At 41.2% G+C, this 21764-nt stretch overlaps 1 protein-coding gene across 1 annotated transcript in view; it reads right to left on the bottom strand.

Moving 5' to 3' along the window:
• Nucleotides 1-6106: 6106 nt before the first annotated feature.
• The window catches only part of UBE2G1 (ubiquitin conjugating enzyme E2 G1), a 107197-nt gene continuing 91539 nt past the window's right edge, over nucleotides 6107-21764 (bottom strand). The window contains exons 4-6 of the mRNA XM_004716193.2: nucleotides 17904-18082; nucleotides 16202-16325; nucleotides 6107-9117 (exon numbers count right to left, since the gene is read on the bottom strand). Of these exons, the coding sequence (XP_004716250.2) occupies nucleotides 16239-16325; nucleotides 17904-18082 (266 nt within the window). The 3' untranslated portion in view covers nucleotides 6107-9117; nucleotides 16202-16238. The remainder of the gene's footprint in view (nucleotides 9118-16201; nucleotides 16326-17903; nucleotides 18083-21764) is intronic.

Here is a 21764-nt window from a genome sequence, read left to right as displayed (position 1 = left end):
TCATCTATATGAGACCGAGGAGCCAACATTTACCCAAGTCCAAAGATGAGAAAGTAAAGGGGCAGGGGGGCAGGGAGCCAGATTAAGAGAAACTGAAGAACCAGAATAAATAATAACACTGACCCACTATGAAAAGTGTAACCAGTATCACCAAGTTTTTTATATATATATATATACACATATATATATGTATATATATATATATATATGTTCATTTATTTATTTATAAATAAAGAGTGCCTCTCCGGGGCATAGGATTCTGTTGGCAAAGGAAATTGAGGATGCAGCTTGGGTAAAATGAAACACATGGTGCAGAATGACTAGAGGCTGTTTAGAAGTCGAGAAACGATACCAAAGTCAAACCAAGTGCATTGTCATTGCGTTGCTTCCAGCCCGAAGCAACCCTCCATAGGGCTTCTGAGACTCAATCTTTAGGGGAGCAGAAAATCTAGTCTTCTAGTGCTCAGAGTGAAGTGCATTGGTAGTCCGATGGTAGGATTTTCCCCCTTCCATGCAGGAAACCCTGGTTTAATTTCTGATCAACACACCTCATGGGCAGTCACTACCTGTACCTCAGTGGAGGCTTCCGTGTTATACTGAACAGGTTTCAGTGGAGCTTGCAGACTTAAGAAAGGCCTGGCAAATCGACTTCCAAAAGGTCACAGCCGTGAGCCGGGGCCAACTCGCTGCCAGCTAGAGTCCCTGGGAGGCACAAACAGTTGAGTGGGAAAAGTTGGCGGGTCAGAAGAAAGTCCTGAAGATCTGCTTCCAGAAGAGCACAGCCTTTGAGAACTCTATGGAGCACAGTTCTACACTGAACACACGAGGCCACGACTTGGAATTGACTCGCCACCAATTCACATGGGTTTGTGTATGTGTGATGAGTGTGGTAAAACTGGGGTTTAGTGAATAAAAATTTAAAAAACCACCCTAAAATTAAAAACCAAACACTGCCATCGAGTCAAGTCTGACTGCTAACGACCCTACATGGGATTTCTGAAGCTCTGGCGTAGTGGTTACTTGTTAGGGTGCTAACCAGTCAGCAGTTCAAAACCACTAGCCGCTTCTCGGGAGGAAGATGAGGCTTTCTACACCCATAAAGAGTTATAGTCTCAGAAACCCACAGAAGCAGCTCTACCTTGTCCTATAGGGACACTAAGAGTTGGAATCAACTAGACGGCAATGAGAAAGAAAACCCTTTAGGGAAACTGACGGTCTGGACTTCCTTCAGTGGCTAAGAGGGCCAAGCACCAGGAGACAACCAGTCCAGGACAAGGCCCCAGGGGAGGGTTTCTTGAAGTTGAATTGAGAAGTCAGGGAAATTAGATGTAGAAGAAAGGAAGCTCACGGCCCTGGTGCTTAGTCTTCCGTGAATGCAGGAAGGGTGGTGATGACAAGATGACTGACAATAGCAAAAAGAGGGCTAATAGTAATGCAGCTGAATAGCACGAGGTGCTCAAAACTTATCTTTTACTTACAGGCAAATCAAAAGCATATGAATGCCAAAAAATAATAACTTATAAATTATTAAGGGTTCATGAGGGGCAGGGAAGGAGGGGGAAAATGAGGACCTGATACCAAGGGCTCCAGTAGAAAGAAAATGTTTTGAGAATGATGATGGCAACAAATGTGCAAATGTACTCAACACGATGGATGTATGGCTTGTGATAAGAGTTGTACGAGGCCCCAGTAAAATGATTTAAAAAAACATGCATGTGTAGCAATTGAACAAAACAAAAAGGAATATGAATGCTGCCCATCACTAGAAGCATCCACAGTTAAGGATTACAAGGGGCTGACTACCTGGGAGGATAGCCAAGAATAACAGATGATAGGTTGATGGAAAGAACACAGGATGAAGGTGTTTGAAAAGGAAGACACTTCTAAGTTGGAGACTGAGAAACTTTAGGTCCTGCCACAGTTACACATTAGTGGGTAGTGAGGTAGGTTGAAGAAATTTGGAATCTAGGTGATGGAAGTATAAGGTCAAAGATTAAACGTTGAGGAAGGAGGGCTTGTAGCTGACAGACAACTGGGAGATGGAACGGGAAGATCCTGAAACGTTTAAGTACAATGTGAGCTCAGGTGAAATGATCTACTTAGGGTGGGAAATTAAAAGGTGAGGGAGGTGTGGGCCAGGGAGGTGCAGGGGAAGCGATTGGGCTCAGTGGAGATGCCATGGTTCAAGGCTTCTGTGTCAAAAAGTTTGTAGGTGTGACAGGCAAACCATCCTCTGGCCACAAGTAGTTGCATCAGTTTATATGAGTATCCTGCAAGTATTTTCTGAGTGATAAGGTAAAAATGACATAAACGTAGCTGGGAAGTACTGTCATAGCTACTGGTCCCTGGTGTATAGCTCATCTTTAGAGGGGCAGGCAGCCTCATCTTTCTCTCAGAGCAGCTGATGGGTTTGACCTTATATAGCCCGACAGATTCCTCTGCACTACCAAATCTCCGTAAGATCTGGTATATAGCAAGTGCTCAGAATGTTTGGTGAAATAATAACATGGCTACCACTCTGAGAGTCAGAAGAACAGGACATAAATTTGGTTCTGCAACTGATTTGCTAAAATTGAACATGCACAAGTCCCCATCAGACTCACCCTGCAGGCTGATTCTCCAGCAGGTTCATTAAGAGACCCATGGTCTCTAATGATGTGGAAGGTGAAGGATCTCCTTTGAGAATTTAATGAAAACTAAGGGTCTTCTCCCTTAGGGCATCACACATGCAGAAATAGCCAAGTCTGTGCTCTTTTATGAGGAGGCTTCGTGACTGGTTACAGGTTGGGCTGCTAATGTCAAGGTCAGCAGTTTGAAACCACCAGCTGCCCCATGAGGAAAAGATGAGGCTTTCTATTCCCAAAAAGAGTTTATAGTCTCAGAAACCCACTGGGGAAGTTCTCCCGAGACCTATAGGGTCACTGTGATAGAATGGACTAAATGACAGTGAGTTTGGTAGTTTTGTGTGTGTGCCCCTCGAATCCAGATGCCTGCAGCCAAACCAGAACTCTCCATGAAGATGTAACCAGCTCAGGGGCCTGATTATCTCGTCCCAACCTATCCTCAAGGAGGCCTCTATCAGAGAAAGGAACTCACTCCTCTTAGAACTGACTTCAATATAACCCTGTCCCCGGGGACTCCTACTGGCTTGAATCCCCCAACTGCTCTCTGAATGAAGATTTTTGTAAAGCCTACAAAGCCGGCGTTGTGCTTGATGCACTCCAATAGCAAGCAGGCTTAGGTGGATCACACTACATTAAACACAGAGAACCCTACGTAGGAAGATTTTGAAAAATCTGATCATAGGAACATGGTTCATTTTAAAACCTAGCTCAGGGCTGGCTAAAAGATAAGAGGAACTTTGTGTGGCATTGTCTCAGACAAGAAACATTAAGTACAGGAAGAGCTAAATGCTGACTTGCTTCAGTTCAAGAGCACAGGCAAAAAGATTCTGAGGAGGCAGGGGAAGTCATGGCTTAGAGGTGGGGAGAGTGACAAGACTGATAGTGCAGTTAGATGTGTTCTCCGTGAGACCTTAGAAACATCATTGCGCCTGAGCTCCGGTTTCCTCACCTACAAGTAAGAGATGGCAATACCCCAAACATGGAAACACAAGGAGAGTTCTAAGTTGAATCCTGGCTATGCAATTAATTTGCTCCACCGACTTGGCCAATTACTCTGAACCTGTTTCCTCAGACATGCGATTTGTAGGATCCTCCCTAGAATTTATCAAGATTTATTGTAAAACCCACCTAGCACAAGCCTGTCATCAATAGGGGCTCGCTAACTGAATTTGATTTCTAGTGCTCTTGTGAAGAGGGGTCACTGTGGACCTTCTGTATTCTGAATGGATCTGGCCGGGAAGAGGGAATCAAATTTTCCTCGTTGGGTAGGTCCTCTGTCCCAGGTGTGTCTTTCACTCCCTTTCCCCGTTCAGTTTGGTCCGTCTCCATGGGCAGGCCATGCAGCGAGTCACCGAATTGTGGTGTCTAGCCAGTCTTTACCTCCCACCAAACAATTCTGCCCTGAGGCCTCTGGGTAAGGGAAGGTGGGGGAAGATACTGATATAATGCTAGGATGTAGTTGTGGGTGTTTACTGGGTTGTGATTGTCAAAACTTGGAACCCTAATGAGGGGATTGGTCAGTTTTGCCAACCTGCCGTTTCAAACACCCACCTCCAAAGAAGAGATTGGAGGACTTTGCTACCATGGAGGAAGAAGAGGCAAGAGGGGACAGTATCCTTTGGGCCCTGAGGTCACTGTGCATCGGACCTCCTCAGAAAGCAAGTTATGATGGCAGAGCAGAAGCAAGGGCAGAGCCAAATGCTGGGGTTCCTGGTCCACGTAGCCAGCAAAGCCGGGTGCCTTTGGGCAGGAGGATCAGTTGTGGAGTGCCTCCAAGCATTTACTTGGGGAGCTAGAATGGAGGGACTTTGAGTTGAGTGAATGGCCTTTGGGGCATTTACTGGTAACACTAAAAAGAAGTCTGTGAATTTTTAACATGGCCCTAGCAGGGCACAGGCCAAGGAAGCAGAGAAGTGCCCCTGTGGGAAAGACTGAGAAGAGGCTATCCCGACTGGAAGAACTACCTTGAGCATTTCTAGCCCTGTTAACGTCCAATGAACTGCCTGGTGTCAGAATTAGTAGAGAAGGGTGGAGTCACGTCTGACCAGTGGCTTGCAGGAATCGGCCTTGGCCAACCTGATGCTGATACTGGTGGGGTCAAGTGTCCATCATTCCCTAACCCGAGCTGCAGTGCTGGCTGGAACCAGAAAGTCAAATCCTCCCTTTGCAACTGGTTTACCCTCACCCGAAACCAAGCAAATCAGAATTTCTTATCCTAGAATGTCATTTGTTTTGCAAACTGAATCCTGAGGGTGTTTGCAGCGCTCTGAAAAAATGAACTCACTAAATTTGATAAGGTGATTCCCAACCTGATCTTGAGTGGGATTAAAAAAAAAAAATCAATGGGCCCTTGCCTTAAAAGCCTTGCACACAGTAGGGAGTCAAAAAACCAGCTCATTCACATTGAAAGCAGCACACAGGTAGAACTTTTGCTATATACCACGAGCAGATAATTATGTATAAAACTTATCTGCAAGGTTTAGGAGCATCTTTTTTTTTTTTTTATAGGAGTATCATCTTAAAGGACAGTTTTATCCCAAATATAGTTAATTGGGAAAATTAAATGGAGCACAAGGTCCCTAATAATCTTTCCAAAGCTGTTTCCTTGCTTCGCACTTGGCCATGGGCTGGAAGAGGCAATAGCTTACTGGCACCTGGTAAGCCTCAAAGTTTTCCATATGTCACATCATAAATCTATGATCTCTGAGGGGGCTTCAAAATGGTCGTGGGAAAATCCCTTCAATTCCATTCTTCCCATGCATTTCTTGAAACCCTGCCCTCTTTTGTGCCCTCAACTAGCCAAAAGGACTGAGATTCCAACCCATCAGCCACTCCACAGGAAAAAACTAAGACATTCTGTTACCATGGTGACTCTCTGGGCTGGTTCTACCCTGCCCTACAGGGTCACAATGAACTGCACACGACAGTGAAGGCAATGGTTTGGGCATGATTTAGAAAGGTTCAGAATGATAAGCTAGACAGTAATCTCTATACAAGAAAATATATACTAGCAGCTCTGCTGCTTTTACAACTGCTTTCTAAGTGACCCGGGGGCTGAGGTTTGGACCTTTTCCTCATACTTAATTGAGGGAAGGTCCTGGTTGAAATATTGTCCAGGGTCCCTTCCAGTGGATGTTTAAATCTGGGTTCTTGGCCTTTTTGGCTTATCTTTATAGTAGAGCTAGTTTAGGCCAAAGGTAAAACCTTATTAACTAAAACTCCAGGGTGCACTCACTTATGGTTCAAGTCCAACTGTACAGAGTGGTGCTTGGTCCCACACTGGACATTTTAAAATGCTGCTGTGACTCCACTGGAAATCGGTGACCTTCCCACTCTCTGGTTCCTTTTTTAATGTTTAAAAGTTCTTAATCAAGGTTCCCCTGTGGACCCTGAGGCACCATGTGCTGTGCTGTTCATATATAGATAGAATCCCACAACTTGCTTTTGAGACCTGCATCCTAAAACCAAAATAGCTCATGATACAGCCTCTAAGTCATCATTTATTGATTTATAGAGCACCCATCACATGATTGAGGTGCTTTACAATACAGTAAACATCACAACAGAACTCACATAGTTAAATACAATCAACAAATTACAGAACTAAAAAAAAAAAAAGAAACTGGAACCAAGCAATATTATGTCAAATTTCAGAGATGCTGAGAAGTGGCAGTACAAAAAAAAAAAAGGTAATTCCACCAACTGGAGACCAGACAGGCGAAGATACACAGGCACCGCAACCCTGAGTGGGTAGATTTGTAGGGGGTGAGCGAGCAGATGTAAGACAAAAGTTCACAACTGAGAATAAAGGCCATTAATATGACACCCAAGGGACCACAGACCTAGTGGAATAACCCAGCAAAGATATTATCTTATAATGACAAGGAAAATCCTGGATTTTAAACTCACAAGACGAGACCAGAAAGTCATTGAGATCATCCACCCAGTACAAGTACAGGCTGAAACCTTTGAATTTTTTACGAACATGGGAGTAAATTTAGGAGACTCTGTCCACAGTCCTACTACCCATAAAAATATAGAGATGTTGTTGATCACTGACACAAGGTCGGGGGCTAGGGGTGGGTGGGGGATCCTTTTCCTAAGCAGAGAGTAATCGCCTCACACTGATGATGAGGTACGGGTGGGGTAAAAGCCACCTGAGTCAGTGTCACCCGAGTGCGGCTTCACATCAAATGTAGAAGCATTTAAATCCACACAGCCGACTGGACACTGAGAAAGGCACAGAGGAAAAGAAGTCCTGGCATCTCTCTAGGCTGTGTGTCAGCATGGAGCCAAGCTGGGTGGAGAGAGGGGTGCACCCAGCTCCTGGCTCTCTCCCCACTCCCTAGATCTAGCCTTTAAAAAAGAAAACACATGGTTAAACCAAAGTCACTGCACTAAAGTGGCACTTGAAGTTCACTAACAGTTGTCCCTGAGTTACTAGGCTATTTGCTACTCCCTGAAGGGCCAAATCCAAGGTTTTGACTCAATGGACTGTAATTACAGCGAGAGGAGAGCAAAATTCAGACTCCCACTTTGCCACCAGCAACCACCATGTGACTGATTTCTGACTTAAGAGGGATGGTGTCCCAAGTCCCAAGTAGGTGTTCAGTGCTGGCATTTTGGGGCAATCATTTTTTCATTGAGTCTTGGAGGGGCAGGGGATTTTTTTTTTATAACTCAGTTCGTGAAGAAAACAGGGCTCCAGTGACTCAACCCTAACCGTTTTTACCTTCAGTCACTACACATTTCTGGGTTTTCATCAACACTTCTGAGGTGAGGACAGGGATTTTAGAGAATCACTCGCTACTGTGACTGCATTTTCAACCGTTTTACTTCCGCTGAAGCAAGAGCATACCAAGTTTGTGGAGGCCTGGGCTGCTAGCAGCCATCTTTTTACTCTCATGTACCTCAGCAGTTCTCTAACCCCACTGAGCTGAGATGCACTGTTTCTCACAATGACACACTATGCCTGCCTGGTATTCCCTCATGTTCTACCCGTTCTATGCCAAAGACTACTCCCCATACCCAACCTCACAACAAATACAGAAGAACCTGTACACCTGCCTTGAATACTACACACGTTCATTTTACCAATATCTAAAGTCATTTTAGAAAACTATAGGCTATGGAATATACTTATGCTCATTCATCAAATCCTAGTGCGCTATGTTGGTGACAGAATAGCAAAGCATTCCCCTCTGTAAAGCTTTCAGATTCGCCTAAGAATTCATGTAGAACCCAATATATAGACTGCCATGACCAGGTGATGTTCAAGTATTACATTTGTTTGCATAAGGAATCAACCTGAGATTTTTCTAAACTGCACTTCTCTGGCTTCAGTATTATTACCTCCATTCAATACAAGAAAAGCCAACAACTTGACAATTATTGGAAAAAAAATTGTATTTTGGAAGAACTCACTACATAAGGTGACAGAATTCCAAAATCAAATTACATGAAAATATACATTGCAATTTCTTTGTACAATAGGTGAGGGGAAATCTGCAGTGAAGAACAGAGGCCAGGAAGGATGAAGGGCCGAGGAAGGAGTTGGGTTGGAGGGTAAACAGCATTTGTGATAGCAAACCCAGACGTGAAGTGGAAGGCCGACCGCTGTGCATGCTTTATGTATCCAACCTTAACATCAGGCAACTGGAGGGGGCTGGGAGGAGAGGGAGTGGCATTCAGAATCCTGAATGGTTAGGGTAAATTTCAGGAACTTGAATTCAGAACCAACTCTTTAGTTCTTGAGGGTCATGACTGGGTTCAAGAGCTCTCAACAGCCAAAAAGGTTATTGCTACATCCAATCAGAGAGATGGGTGCAACTAGAGTACAAAAAGGACAAAGCACCTAGTGATGACCACTTCTCCGAAGTCGTCATTAGAAACTCAAGTAGTTGCTTAGTACGTGTTTCGGTATTTGAACTAAATGATTTGAGAAGACAGAGGGATGGAAAGCAAAGGGGACTGTGCCAAAACGAAGAAGATACAAAAGTGTAGTAAACAAGTGGAAAGGTTTTAATGAAGCCTCAGTGGTTTAAAAGGAAATTAAATGGAAACTTTCAAATCCTAATTGCTTTTCATCTGACATGCTTTAAGGAGTCTTAAAACGGATAAGAAACGATGAATCGGGAAAGAAACCCTGCTAAAATCTTTTAAGAATATACACGATTCTTATTCTACTACAAGAAAGCATTATTTGGTACAAGGTGTATTTGTGGATGTACATGAACAGTATATATATTATCCGGATCAAGTTGTGCTATGTACACGTCTTTACAGTTCTTCCTGAAGGTTAAAACAGTTCATTAGAATTCAAAATGCGTAATCGTCTCTAAGTTGGCACTGGTTAGGCTCTTGGCAGCATTGATAACTGGCATGTTTTATTGCAGCCCAGTCCAGCCAGTGTTTGCCAACTTGTTACAACAGAAGTCCAGCAATAGGTGGGTAGAGTGCAGGGGAAACAGTGCCATGTTTCTCAATTGGAGACCTACAACAGAAAAAACACATTATGTAATTAGTTCAGACAAACAAATAGTGAATTACGAATTATTTACTCAATTTGAAACTTAGAAATAAGATGCCCAAACTTCTTAAGTCTATACAATACTCTAGATTCAAGTTAAAACCATTTTATCCATGGGGCCTTCCACAAATGAATCTCTGTCCCCATCTCTTTAATGAGGTTGAAAGTAAAAACTCCTATCTAAATAAAAACTACCACCATCATATTGAGTGCTTGTTATATGTCAAGCAGTCTACAGCCTGCTCCACAAAACAGACTCATGCTGACAACTGCCATAGGAAGGCGCTCCCTTTTCCTCCTGTTTTACAGAGAAACGTGAAGCAAGGTCCCACAACCAGTAAGGGGCAGACTTTACAGTTTTAAAGGTTAGCAAAAACACAGACGAATATTCTCATTTGTACACTTGTTTGTGTTATAAATAAAGTCTCACTTAATGATCGGGATTTCCAAAGCCTTTATTATACTGATGTGTGCTTCGTACTTATGACTTGGGGGTGGGAGGGGAGAACACCTATGATAGCTTTGAGTCGAGTGTTTCAAGACACTCAGAAACCATACCTGCTGCCAAGCACAAAGAACACAAAATGTGACTGAGAATTCAAGAGGGATAATTTTTAATTTCATACAAAGCCACCCAACATATTTAAGAGTTATAGCAAACATACTACCCACATCTGATACGGTAACGTTTGTGTGTCTTTTAAAGTTCAGAGTCAACTTACCAATCTTAATCACCCAAATCGAACCATGCCAACAAAGCTGGAAGCAACTTTGCAGGCCTGCATTTGCCTATTTCCATCATCTAAACCACCTCACCAGGGTAGGGCACAGAAAATAGAACTATTACAAAACCTCATTACAAAAGGGGTAGACCTCTCTGTACCAATGGTGAATGTAAATGCACAGGCAAAGCACTGCCCCTGCCTACGTCACCCACACCCACACTGGGACCCACCATGCACACCCAGCGAGGCCGACGTGTGCATGGTGTATTAGGAGACTACAGACACACACTGAAACTCGAGAGACATTGTTAGGAAAGAGCTTTTAGGTAATATTACTTGAATGTTTTTCCAGAGACAACATCACACCTAAATTAATCCCTGGTCAATTAATCCCCAGGGATTAAGGAGAACTGGGTATAGAGTTTGGGCATTCAGTAATCATTCCCCTATTATACAAACTGTGAGAAAATTCGGGTCTACAAAAGAACCATTTAAAAATGGTTCTTAAGTGATGTTGCAGAAACCCCCCAAGAGATGACTGACGGCTGAAGGTTATTAAATGCCTAAAACCAGACCAGGCAACCTAGCCTTTCACAGCGAGGGCCCAGCTGTGAATAGCATCAGCCCTTGCAGCAGACACAGAAAAATCTGTATTTCCCCTCACGATGAATAAAATGTATTCTAAACAGAGAAAAAGTCTCAATATTGTACAGGAAAAACACGGTTTTCTTTTCTCTCATCAAACTCATTGCCAGTAAGTCGATGTCGATGTATAGTGACCCTACAGGACAGGGTAAAACTGCCCCAGTGAGTTCCCAAGACTGTATGTAACTCTTTACAGTCTTTCTGCCTCAGAACGGCTGGTGGTTTGGTGTTCAAACTGCTAAGCTTGCAGTAAGCAGTCCAGTACATAACCAGCCCATGCCACCAAGACGCCTTTTCTCTGGAGCAGCGGTTCTCAGCCTTCCTCAGGCCGCAACCCTTTCATACAGTCCTCATGTTGTTATGACCCCCGGCCATAACATTATTTTTGTTGCTGCTTCATAACTGTAATTTTGCTACTGTTATGAATCGGGCGACCCCTGTGAAAGGGTCGTTTGACACCCCCCCAAAGGAGTCACAACCTACAGGCTGAGAACCACTGCTCTAGAGCAAGGATAATAAGGCTAGAATAGATAAATTTGATACACTGCAACAGAATAGGTACTCTATAGTATAATTTGACATTTAAGTAAATAAATATAATAACATGTATGCAGGCAACTTTTTAAAAAGATGATTAACTATTTCATTCAAATATTTGATTGACTGACCATAGAATACCATATTCTGTGCATGATGCAGGTAAATGAAAGCATGAACCCATTTTTATTATTTTTTTAAATCATTTTATTGGGGGCTCGTACAACTCTTATCACAATACATACATACATTGTGTCAAGCACATTTGTACATATGTTGCCATCATCATTCTCAAAACATTTGCTTTCTACTTGAGCTCTTGGTATCAGCTCATTTTTCCCCCTTCCTCCCGTCTCCCACCCCCCATGAACCCTTGATAATTTATAAATTATTATTTTGTTATGTCTTACACCATCCGAGGTTTCCCATCACCCACTTCTCTACTGTCTGTCCCCCAGGGAGGAGGTTATATGTAAATTCTTGTAATCTGGTCCCCCTTTCTCCCTCACCTTCCCTCCACACTCCTGGTATTGCCACTCTCACCACTGGTCCTGAGGGGTTCATCTGTCTTGGATTCCCAGTTCCTATCTGTACCAGTGTACATCCTACGGCCCAGCTGGATTTGTAAGGTAGAATTGGGATCATGATTGGGAGGGTGGGGGGGGATTGTATATTTCATCATTTCATCATTGCTACACTGTACCCTGACTGGCTCGTCTCCTCCCCACAGTGAACCGATTTTTAGAAGCTATTAAGTCATGCCTTCTGATGTGATTTTTAAAAACCCAACTTTGAAATAATTTCCTTTTTCATTACACAGCAACACACTTGGGGGTTCAGATGCTTATTTAGGGTTAGTTTCCCATTGCCTGGTACCTTCAATAGCGAATAGATGCGACGGAAAGGTAAATTACAGGTGTTACAGTGCTTCAGAAAGGCAAGAATTTGGAGATGAAGAGTAATTGTTTCATAAAAGAGGTAAAATGTATGTGGAGTTCATCTGACAAGTGGCAAAAGGAGGAGTCAAACATTCCAGATCCTTGACACTGACATTTGTATCAAAAAGAAGGGCATTACTATATAAGGGGAAAATACGATTTTTAGGAAACAGACAATAATCAAGTAACATGCTGGGTACTTACTTACCTGAATGCTAACTTAAGTAGTAGTTTGAACATTACTCAGTAGTCTAATGCTACCCAAAGAATGTCTGACCACAGGTAAGCCAGAGGTACTTCTTTTTCTTTTTTAAAAATCATTTTATTGGGGGCTCTTACAGCTCTGAGCACAATACATACATTCATCCATTGTACCAAGTTACATTTGTACATATGTGGCCATCATCCTTTTCAAAAGATTTTCTTGCTACTTGAGTCCTTGGTATCAGCTCATTTCGCACATCCCCCCGCCCCCCCATTGATCCCTTGATAATTTATAAATAGTTGTTTTTTCCATGTTTTACATCGACCACTGTTTCCCTTCACCCACTTTTCTGTTGTCTGTCCCCCTGGGGAGGGGTGTTATATGTCAATCATTGTGATTGGTCCCCCTTTTCTCCCCCCACTATCCCCTTACCCTCCTGGTATCATTACTCTCATTATTGGTCCTGGGGGGGTTATCTATGCCTGGATTCTTTGTGTTGCAAGCTATTGTCTGTACCAGTTTACATGCTCTGATCCAGCCAGATTTGTAAGAAAGGTAGAATTGGGGTTGTGACCGGGTGGGGGAAGCATTAAAAAACTAGGGAAAGTTGTGTGTTTTGTCACTGCTATACTGCAACCTGACTGGCTAGGCCAGTTATTGCTGATGAACTTCAATCTGATAAAATACAAATTCCTTTCTTCAATTTTTATTAATGAAACACAGTTTAAAGTACTATACTTTTTTAATACCTAAGTCTGAGCTCAATAGTGGCTTAATAAATAAGTTAGATGAGGTAACAAAAAATAGTCACTCAATAAAATCAGTGTATGCTTAATTTCATTTAAGACTGTTTTCTATCAAGAACATCAGCTGTCACCCATTTTCACGATAGTACAAATCTGTTCTTACAACTCATGAAGGAATTATCTGTAGTACATTTAACCTTTTTTAAAAATATATCATTTTATTGGGGGGGTCTTACAGCTCTTATAACAATCTATACATCAATTGTATGAGCACATTTGTACATAAGTTGCCATCATCATTCTCAAAACATTTCTACTTGAGCCCTAATGTGTGAACAGCGCTAATCTCAATTAGTCAAAATTTCCAATTACTGTTTCCTTATTCTTTAAGTACAGGTTAATTATTCATTTAATTTCTTCTTAGTAATATGGTAGATTGTTTTGCCATTAATCTATTTTACGCAGTGAGGTACCATAAGCCAACATTTCGAAGGGGAGGTGGAACCTTCCTGAAAGGGGCCCTGATGGTCCTGTGTGTGGATCAGGTGCGGGGCTGATTCACAGTTCAAAACCACCAGCTGCTCCACAAGCTAGAGAGGAAGTTGTCTGCTCAGCAGATTATATAGATTCTGGGAACCTCTACAGAACTACTATGGGCTGGAACTGACTCGATGACAAGAGGTTTTGTCTTGGTTTTTGTATACTAACTTGACATAGGCAAGATTTTAATCTTCATAAGTCGATTTTCAATATATGTGTATGTCAATTAAGTCTAGACTCCAGTAAAGCTGATAATATACAATTCTTCCCAAAATTTGTGACCTTCTACTGCAGCAGTTCTCAACCTGTGGATCACGACCCCTTTGGGAGTGGGGGTGGTTTGGGGGTGGAAACGCCCCTTTCACAGGGGTCGCCGGATTCATAACAGTAGCAAAATGACAGTGATAAAGTAGTAACGAAAATAATTTTCAGGGTGGGGGGGTCACCACCACATGAGGAACGGTATGAAAGGGTTGCGGCACTAGGAAGGTTGAGAACGACCGCTCTACTGCCTAATTGTTGTCGATTTCGACTATGAGGCAGAGTAGAACTGCAGCACACAGTCTTCCAAGCTGCACAATTGACAGAAGCAGACCGCCACTTCTTTCTCTCCTGGAGCATCTAGTGGGTTCAAAAACTAACTTTTTCGTTAGCAGTCAAGCACTTAACCATGGTGCCACTAGAACCCCGAGACTTTGCTGGTATTATTGAATTACTTTTTAATATACTATAGCAAGGTAAACAATAAATACTTCGGGTACTTTCTAAATGTATAAAGTATAGTTTATATATAAGGTACAGCTATGCATAAAATTAGCTTCCAAAAGTTGTTACTTTTCACTTCTTTGTTGTTCCTAAAAGGGAGTTAGTTCTAAACATAAAAGAAATTAATCCAAATAAATAAAATTAGATGAAAGGGGATTTATTTAAGGCAATGAGGAGAAGGAAAAGAAAATCATGAACTAGAGAGCAATAAAGTAGTAACATGGTGAAAGGAAGGGCAGTACACATTAAGGGAGGTCCGCACAACATGCCAAGATGCAGGAAGACGGTGGGAGTAAAGGCTACAAAGGTAAATATTACTACATCCAGATATGCATCCTTTGTACTCTAAAGAACTAGAACACATTACACCCAGCAGTGAGTCATGAGGAATTGCGACCAGAGGGATTGCAGGCAGGATCAAAAGCCAGAGCATAAGCTGGTGGGCTGGGATTCCTGGCCCACAGTTAGAGCAAGCTGAGCACCTGCAGGCAGGAGGCCCATTTGTGCAGTACAGTGCTTCCAGTCCCTAACTGGGGAAGCTACATGTGCAGAGGCTTATGGCAGATGGGTTGCCCTTTGGGCATTTGTTGGTCAAAGGACTGCATGGCTGAGTGGCCCATGCCTGTGGGCACATATGAGAAGAGGCTATCCTGTCTGGAACAATTGTAGTCTTTCCTGAGCATCTCTGATCCTGAATTATAACTTTGGTAATAAACCCTGTAATTGTGAGTATGGTCTGTGAGTCTATGTGGGCACTGCAATAAATTATTGAACTCAGCAGAGATAAACAAGTGCAGTGGGAAAAATTGCTGGGGTCAGAACTGGTTAAGAGGGCTGGAGGGTGGATACACATCAAAAAGCAATGCTTGCCGCAAATTGAAAAGCAACTGCAATGAGAAGCAAAAGTAGACAGGTAATTTATCTAATGAAATACAAACGTGGAAAGAGAAATATTTCCACATATAACAATAAGGATCAATTTCAAGAATATAACACTGAGCAATAAAAGTCACAAAAGAATGCATTCATTAAAATTCCCCACATATACCGTTTAGAAACTAGTAATTTATTGTTCCGAAATGAAACGATTGGTAAAAGTATGCTGAAAAAGAATGATAAAGCAGACTGGGGAAGATGAGAAGCAGATCAGAGAGGAGGGTATTTGAATACAGAGGCTATCAAAGGTATAATAATGGTCTCTTTCTTCAATGAGGTGGTAGGTACAGCAGCTTGACAGGTTGCATTTCTTAATAGTTTTAATCACTTAAGATTTTTGGTGTTTTTTCAAAATATAAAGTCAAATAATCTAAATGTAGATGTGGTCAATTCTGTGTCCTCCTTCCAAGTCAAATAAATGCCTTCCACCTTTGGCACTGTGCTAGACTAGACCTAAGATAAACTTGGGAAATGATGTTATATTATATAGTAAAAGGGAGTTAGTTTCATTTCCTACAGCCCATAATGATGAACAAGCTAATGCAAGAAAGATCCATGATATTTGATGGTCTTGGTGATAAATTGCAATATAGGATCTTTCTCTCAAAAATAGTAAACTAATCAAAGTTATTCCCTATCACACATAATTCACACTATGAGAGAGTATAAGACACATTAGTGTCCAGCAGTGGTCAGCAGGGAAGGCCCAAAGGTTAAAAACCAGAAGAAACAAGTACAAAGGGGCTTTAATGCTTGAAATTGCACCATTAGGGAAAAGAAAAACATGGCCAACATATCCACCATCCTAACACAGAATGCCTAAAGCCAGGTCTACGGTAAGAGAAAAGCAAGCAGGTTACACCAAGTCCTTCAGGATCAGCAAGCTACTGGCTAGTACTGCCAAAAAACGAAACTGACAAGAAGTTCAAATGACCAATTCATATAATTTCCCAAAGCACATCTAACATTTACAAAAAGCAAGGCAGTACCTGAGTTTTAAAATATACTTACCCTGAAATAAGTGAAGTTACTAGCTGCTGAATAAATGTCACTCAAAAGCAGTCTCTTGGCTTTTCCTTACACAGCGGGCAACTTTCCTTTTGAATTCTCCGTTTCTGTCTTCCCTCCATTCTTTCTGTAGGTACACAAGTAATCAAGTGATTTTATGCGAATTTTCTTTATAATCTCAAATATTAATTTTAGTAGTGACAATAAGACATTAGTAATTTACAGACACTGTAAACATATAAAAGTAAGTAACCTTAAACAACCTAAAAGAGCACTAAAGCACCAAAAGACATTCAGCGCGGAATCTAGGCAGTCCTGAGTTATAAACGTCTGCTTACAGACAACCCGGAGACACAAAGCAACCATTACAAAGCTCATTACACTAGAAACTGCAGATACATACACTGGCTCATAACAAGTGGGCACCTTGTGACCTGTACAAAAACGCTTTACTGATCCTAATCTGCTAAAGATGTTTTACGGTATGAATTGCTAATAATGTTTGTAGGTTATTTTTGAGAGAAACATCCTATATTGTAATTTATCACCAAGACCAGGGATCCTCAAACATTTTAAACAGGGGGCCAGTTCACTGACCCTCAGACCCGTTGGAGGGCCGGACTATAGTTTTAAAAAAACTATGAACAAATTCCTATGTACATGCACATATCTTATTTTGAAGTAAAAAAACAAACGGGGGCAAAAACACCCAGCAGGCAGGATAAATGCCCTCGGCGGGCCACAGTTTATGGACGCCTGACCAAGACAATCAGATTTCGTGGATCTTTCTTGCATTAGCTTGTTCGTCATTATGGGCTGTAGGAAAAGAAACTAACTCCCTTTTACTGGACCATGCAAATGAAGTGTCCCTTCCTACCAAGAAGAGATAGGTCAGTCAGTTAGACAGCAGACTGGTTAGTTCATGGCCCTAGTGGGAAGGTCGTGCCTTGAAAATGAGAAGTTTATGTATTAGGCAGTCAACTCCATAGAGGTTTTCCATGCAAGCCAGACAGAAAGCAAAAGGAGGAAGAGAGAAACAGAGAGAGGGGAAGGAACCTGTGTGTAGCAGTGAAGACAGTGACAGCCCTGGAAGGGGCTATGCAGTAGCCTCAGTGGCGAAAGACCACAGGAGCAAGAGAAAAAGAACCTGCAATGAAGGAGGAAATGTCTCCTCCTCAAAGTCGTGTTCCTGACTTTGCCTACATGCACCTCTTCCGACCTGGTTATACCCTGTGACTTTCCTACGAAAACAATTCCCTGCAGCAAGGGCCGTGAACTCTGTGCAGCCCAACAGAGCAGAGTACCACGAAGAGACAGCTGTGTCAGAAGGAGGGAAAAGACTGACTGGTGGGGGTACATCTGAGCTCCACGTCTCTGGGGTCTGCTTTAGGCAATCATTTTACAAATTGTAATTCGTACTCTCTCAAAAATTTCCCATGGGTTTTCTTCTAAGTAGTTATCACCCTTGCTACCTTGCCTGTTTTTAGTTCAGGGAAAAAAGATGAATTCAGTCAGCGAGCTTTGTTAATACTCTAACAAAGGCTCTGAGTAAAGGCTCTGAGTGTTTTTCAAACAAGGAAAGATGAGGAACTGAGAGCTATTCTAGAGAGTAATGAAACATAAATTCCTAGACTATATAGTATGGTCCCCGTTGAGCTTTATTAAAGAGACTGAGTGAGAAAGTGTGTGCACAAGACCACCTTACCGCAGCATCGACATTAGCAGGTGAGTCCCCATTAGGGTCTGCCAGCATAGAAATGACGCTAATCATGATGGTTTCCACGGTGTGGATGGGGAGCCAGCGTTCCTCTGGCTTTTCATAACCGTATTTATCTTCCCCGGGCTCATGAAGAATAGAAATGCACACATCACCATTTTTATCAACTGCAAAATTATAAAATAAAAGTACTGTTGTTTACAATGTCAGTAATTTAGTTATACATAAAATGTCTATTACAAATGCAATCCTGGTTTCCACAGCACCTGTGTAAAAAACATTAAATATACACAAAAGTTATTTTCTAAATTGGAATCTGTTAACCTCTTTGGAAGACCATAGATTTTACCAAATACACAGGACTTACATAAGTCCAATGGGAAAATAAGCATCTTTTTTTATCTGCATAAAACTTATACCTAGCTTATAGATGGTGCTCAGTACATATACAGGTTTTTTTTTAAGTTCATAGAAAAGTGGAATTAAAAGATAATGGAATTTTGTAGCCCTCTCATATAATGTAAATGAATAATGACCCTTATTGGATTTGTACCTCATGAACAGAAAGTATATAGTCCAAAATTAATAAATATTGAGTTTGAATTTAATGGTTTTCTAGTTTTCTCATTAAAATTTTAAATCCCATAAAGGCAAAATTATATTTTGAAGCAAAGTGATATACTCAAATATACAAAAATGCCTTACTGCCATTGAAAATTTACCACCATATATGACATTCACAAGGTTCCAGTATTTACTTTAGAATTAAAGATACATGTAGTACTTACATGAGTATTAAGAAAATATCCTTATTTTTAGAAGATACACATTATAGTAACTACACTGATACTTAACTTTGAAACAGTATATCCTTAAAACCACACCCATTATTGTTGAACTGATTCCAACTCACAGGGACCCTGTAACCAAAAGACAAAACCCAGTGCCACCCAGAAGATTCTGATTTTGACTCCTACTCACCTGGTAAGACTTCCCTATTCTGACGGCTTAGGGCTTCCGAAACTATCAATCTGTACGGGGGCAGACAGCCTCCTTTTTTCCTATGGGAAGAAGTAGCTAGTGGGTTTGAACTGCCAACCTTGCAATTAGCAACCCAATACTTAATGGACAGTATTGCCAGGACTCCTTTAGTGATCCTACAGGACAAAGAAAGACTGCTCCTTTTAGGTTTTCCGAGGTTGTGGCTCTTTTCCTAAGTGATTTCAGTCTGTTACTTCTTCCTTTCATTTCAATGTCCCAGTAACATTCTTAACGGTAATCTTGGTTTCTGATACAAGATCTAATTAAGAATTATATATTGCATTATACTTGTCTTTAGTCTCCCTTAGTTTTTCATGTCTATTGCTTTGAAACTCCAAAGTTCTTATCTCAACTACTCACCAAATAATTGCTATTCAACTCTTTTTAAAAAAATTAATAAACCATTTTATTGGGGGCTCTTACAGGTCTTACAACAATCCATGCATGAATTGTATCAAACTCATTTGTACATATGGTACCATTATCATTTTCAAAACATTTCTTCATGCTTGAGCCCTCTTTTTTCCCCTCCCTCCTCTCATCCTCAACTCTTTTTAAAAAAATCACTTCTTAACTTCTTATTCGATTTAGCTTTTTAATTCACTTTGCCATTTTAGTGTAAAAACTAAATAAAAACCTTCTAAATCTATTTCCTCATAAATAACTGGGCAACAGTTTAGCATCAATTACTGATAATACCCACCTTAAAACTAACCTAATCTGAATAATACATATCCTTCTAATAATCTCCTCTTAACCCAGGTATGTAAAATAATTAAAAATGGGGTTACTCTCATTTCCTCATTAGTTGGGTATTCTTTTACTTGGTTCAAAGAAACTGGCTTCTGCTGCTACCTGCAATGTTCCCACACAGTGGTCTGGATGACACATGGCTTTGGGTAACTTGGTCCCACAACCTTCCTGGGCTCGCACAACAGCTAATGGCCATAGCACCTTCCATACTCATTTTTCTCCCTTGCTTCTATGACAATCTTTTATCCTCAGGTTCTTGAATCATTATTTCTTCATCAATTTCTACTTTCCCATTTCCTTGGTCTGACTTGTTAAGTTCTCTTACCCTACAACATCAGTGAATATCTTTTCCCTACCCTGTTTCCCTGAAAGTAAGACAACCCCCGAAAATAAGACCTACTTACAATTTTGCCTCTTGCTGAAATATAAGGCACCCCCCCCGAAAATAAGACCTCCCAAAAATAAGGGTTTGGATTGTTATGATGTTCCAGAAGATGATGGCATGAGTGTCATTAAATAAGTGAGTAAATGTACCACAGATTGTTGTACATGGAAACAATGGTAGTAATAAGAAATTCTTGATACTGTAGGATTAACAGTTTGTCTGGTTATGCAGGTTTGTGATGACAACTACTACCATACCATATACAGGTAATAAATTTCCTTTTTCTGCTGTTCAACAAGAAATGTGTACCGTATTCTTCATGGAAAAATAAGACATCTCTGAAAATAAGACCTAGTACATCTTTGGGAGCAAAAATTAATATAAGACACTGTCTTATTTTCGGGGAAGCAGGGTAGTACATGAATTCATTCTTGTATCGCAGTGTTATTTGTTATCTTGATGCCGGTAATTCATAAGGCCCTGAGCTCTGAGCGTGGTTTTATTTAGTAACAACTAGATATGGCAAGTATAACTCAAGTAACACAAACCCAAGGCTGAATAATCTCAGCTACATAAAGGTAATCTTCATAACAATGTTTCCCAATGTGGGTGACAGAGTCTGCCAGGGGGGCTAGAATGATTCAAAGGAAAATATCTACTCTAGAATTTATTGGGATAATAACTATACAACCCTCTGAACATACTTTTAAATAATCATTTTATTAGGGGCTCATACAAATCACCACAATCCGTACATACATCATTTGTGTCCAGCTCATTAGTACATATGTTGACCTCACCATTCTCACAACACACACTTTCCACTTGAACCCTTGGTGTCAGCTCATTTCCCCCCTCCGCCCCCCCCAACCCTTGATAATTTATAAATTATTATTTTATCATATAAACATTAAAAAAAAATCAAACTCACTGCCATCTTGTTGATTCCAACTCACAGGGTCGAATTGCCTCTGTGAATTTCCAAGAATAAAAAGTCTCGTCTTTCTCCTGTGGCACAGCCAATGGTTTCAAATCACTGGTATTGCAGTCAGCAGCCCAGCATGTAACCACGATACCACCTGAGCTCCTCAACTAACTACGCAATTGTATACTTCAGATGAGTGGATTATATGTTATGTGAATTTTATCTCTCTAAAGCAAAGCTGTTACAAGAATTACTCTAGAGCAGGGGTTGAGCAAACTTTTGAGACAGAAGGGCCTATGCTGTCCCTCACAATTAAAAAATTATTCAAGAGCCATAAACGTATTTTTCCAAACTGAAATCACCACTATCTGAGTATTATCCTTTAAATAAGTAAAACTTTATAGTTTTATTTTCATTTTTAATTTTACTTCAGAGCTACAGGTACAAGGGGGTTACCCACCCCCCTGCAAAAAACAAACCAACAACCACCTGGAGTTGCACTGGATGGAGCAGAGCACTCATAGTATGCATGTTTCCCAGTAGTTGAGCCTGAAACAACTCAGTCTGAGTTTGTACACCCAGTGGCGGTTTTCTCTGGTGAGAGTGAATTTTTACATAAATGCAGTTTCGCTCAAATAGTGTGTGTGTGTGTGTGTGTGTGTGTGTTGGCCGTTTTAAGAGAACAGCGTGTGGCTGTGAAATTTTCTTTCCTGTGCCCAGTGGCGGATTTCTCTGGTGAGAGTGA

Source organism: Echinops telfairi, unplaced genomic scaffold (assembly GCF_000313985.2).
Source record: "Echinops telfairi isolate 266 unplaced genomic scaffold, ASM31398v2 ScPeMD7_2010;HRSCAF=2546, whole genome shotgun sequence".
Lineage (NCBI taxonomy): Eukaryota > Metazoa > Chordata > Mammalia > Afrosoricida > Tenrecidae > Echinops > Echinops telfairi.
The sequence above is the reverse complement of the archived record's forward strand: the minus strand, read 5'-3'. Positions and strand labels throughout refer to the sequence as shown.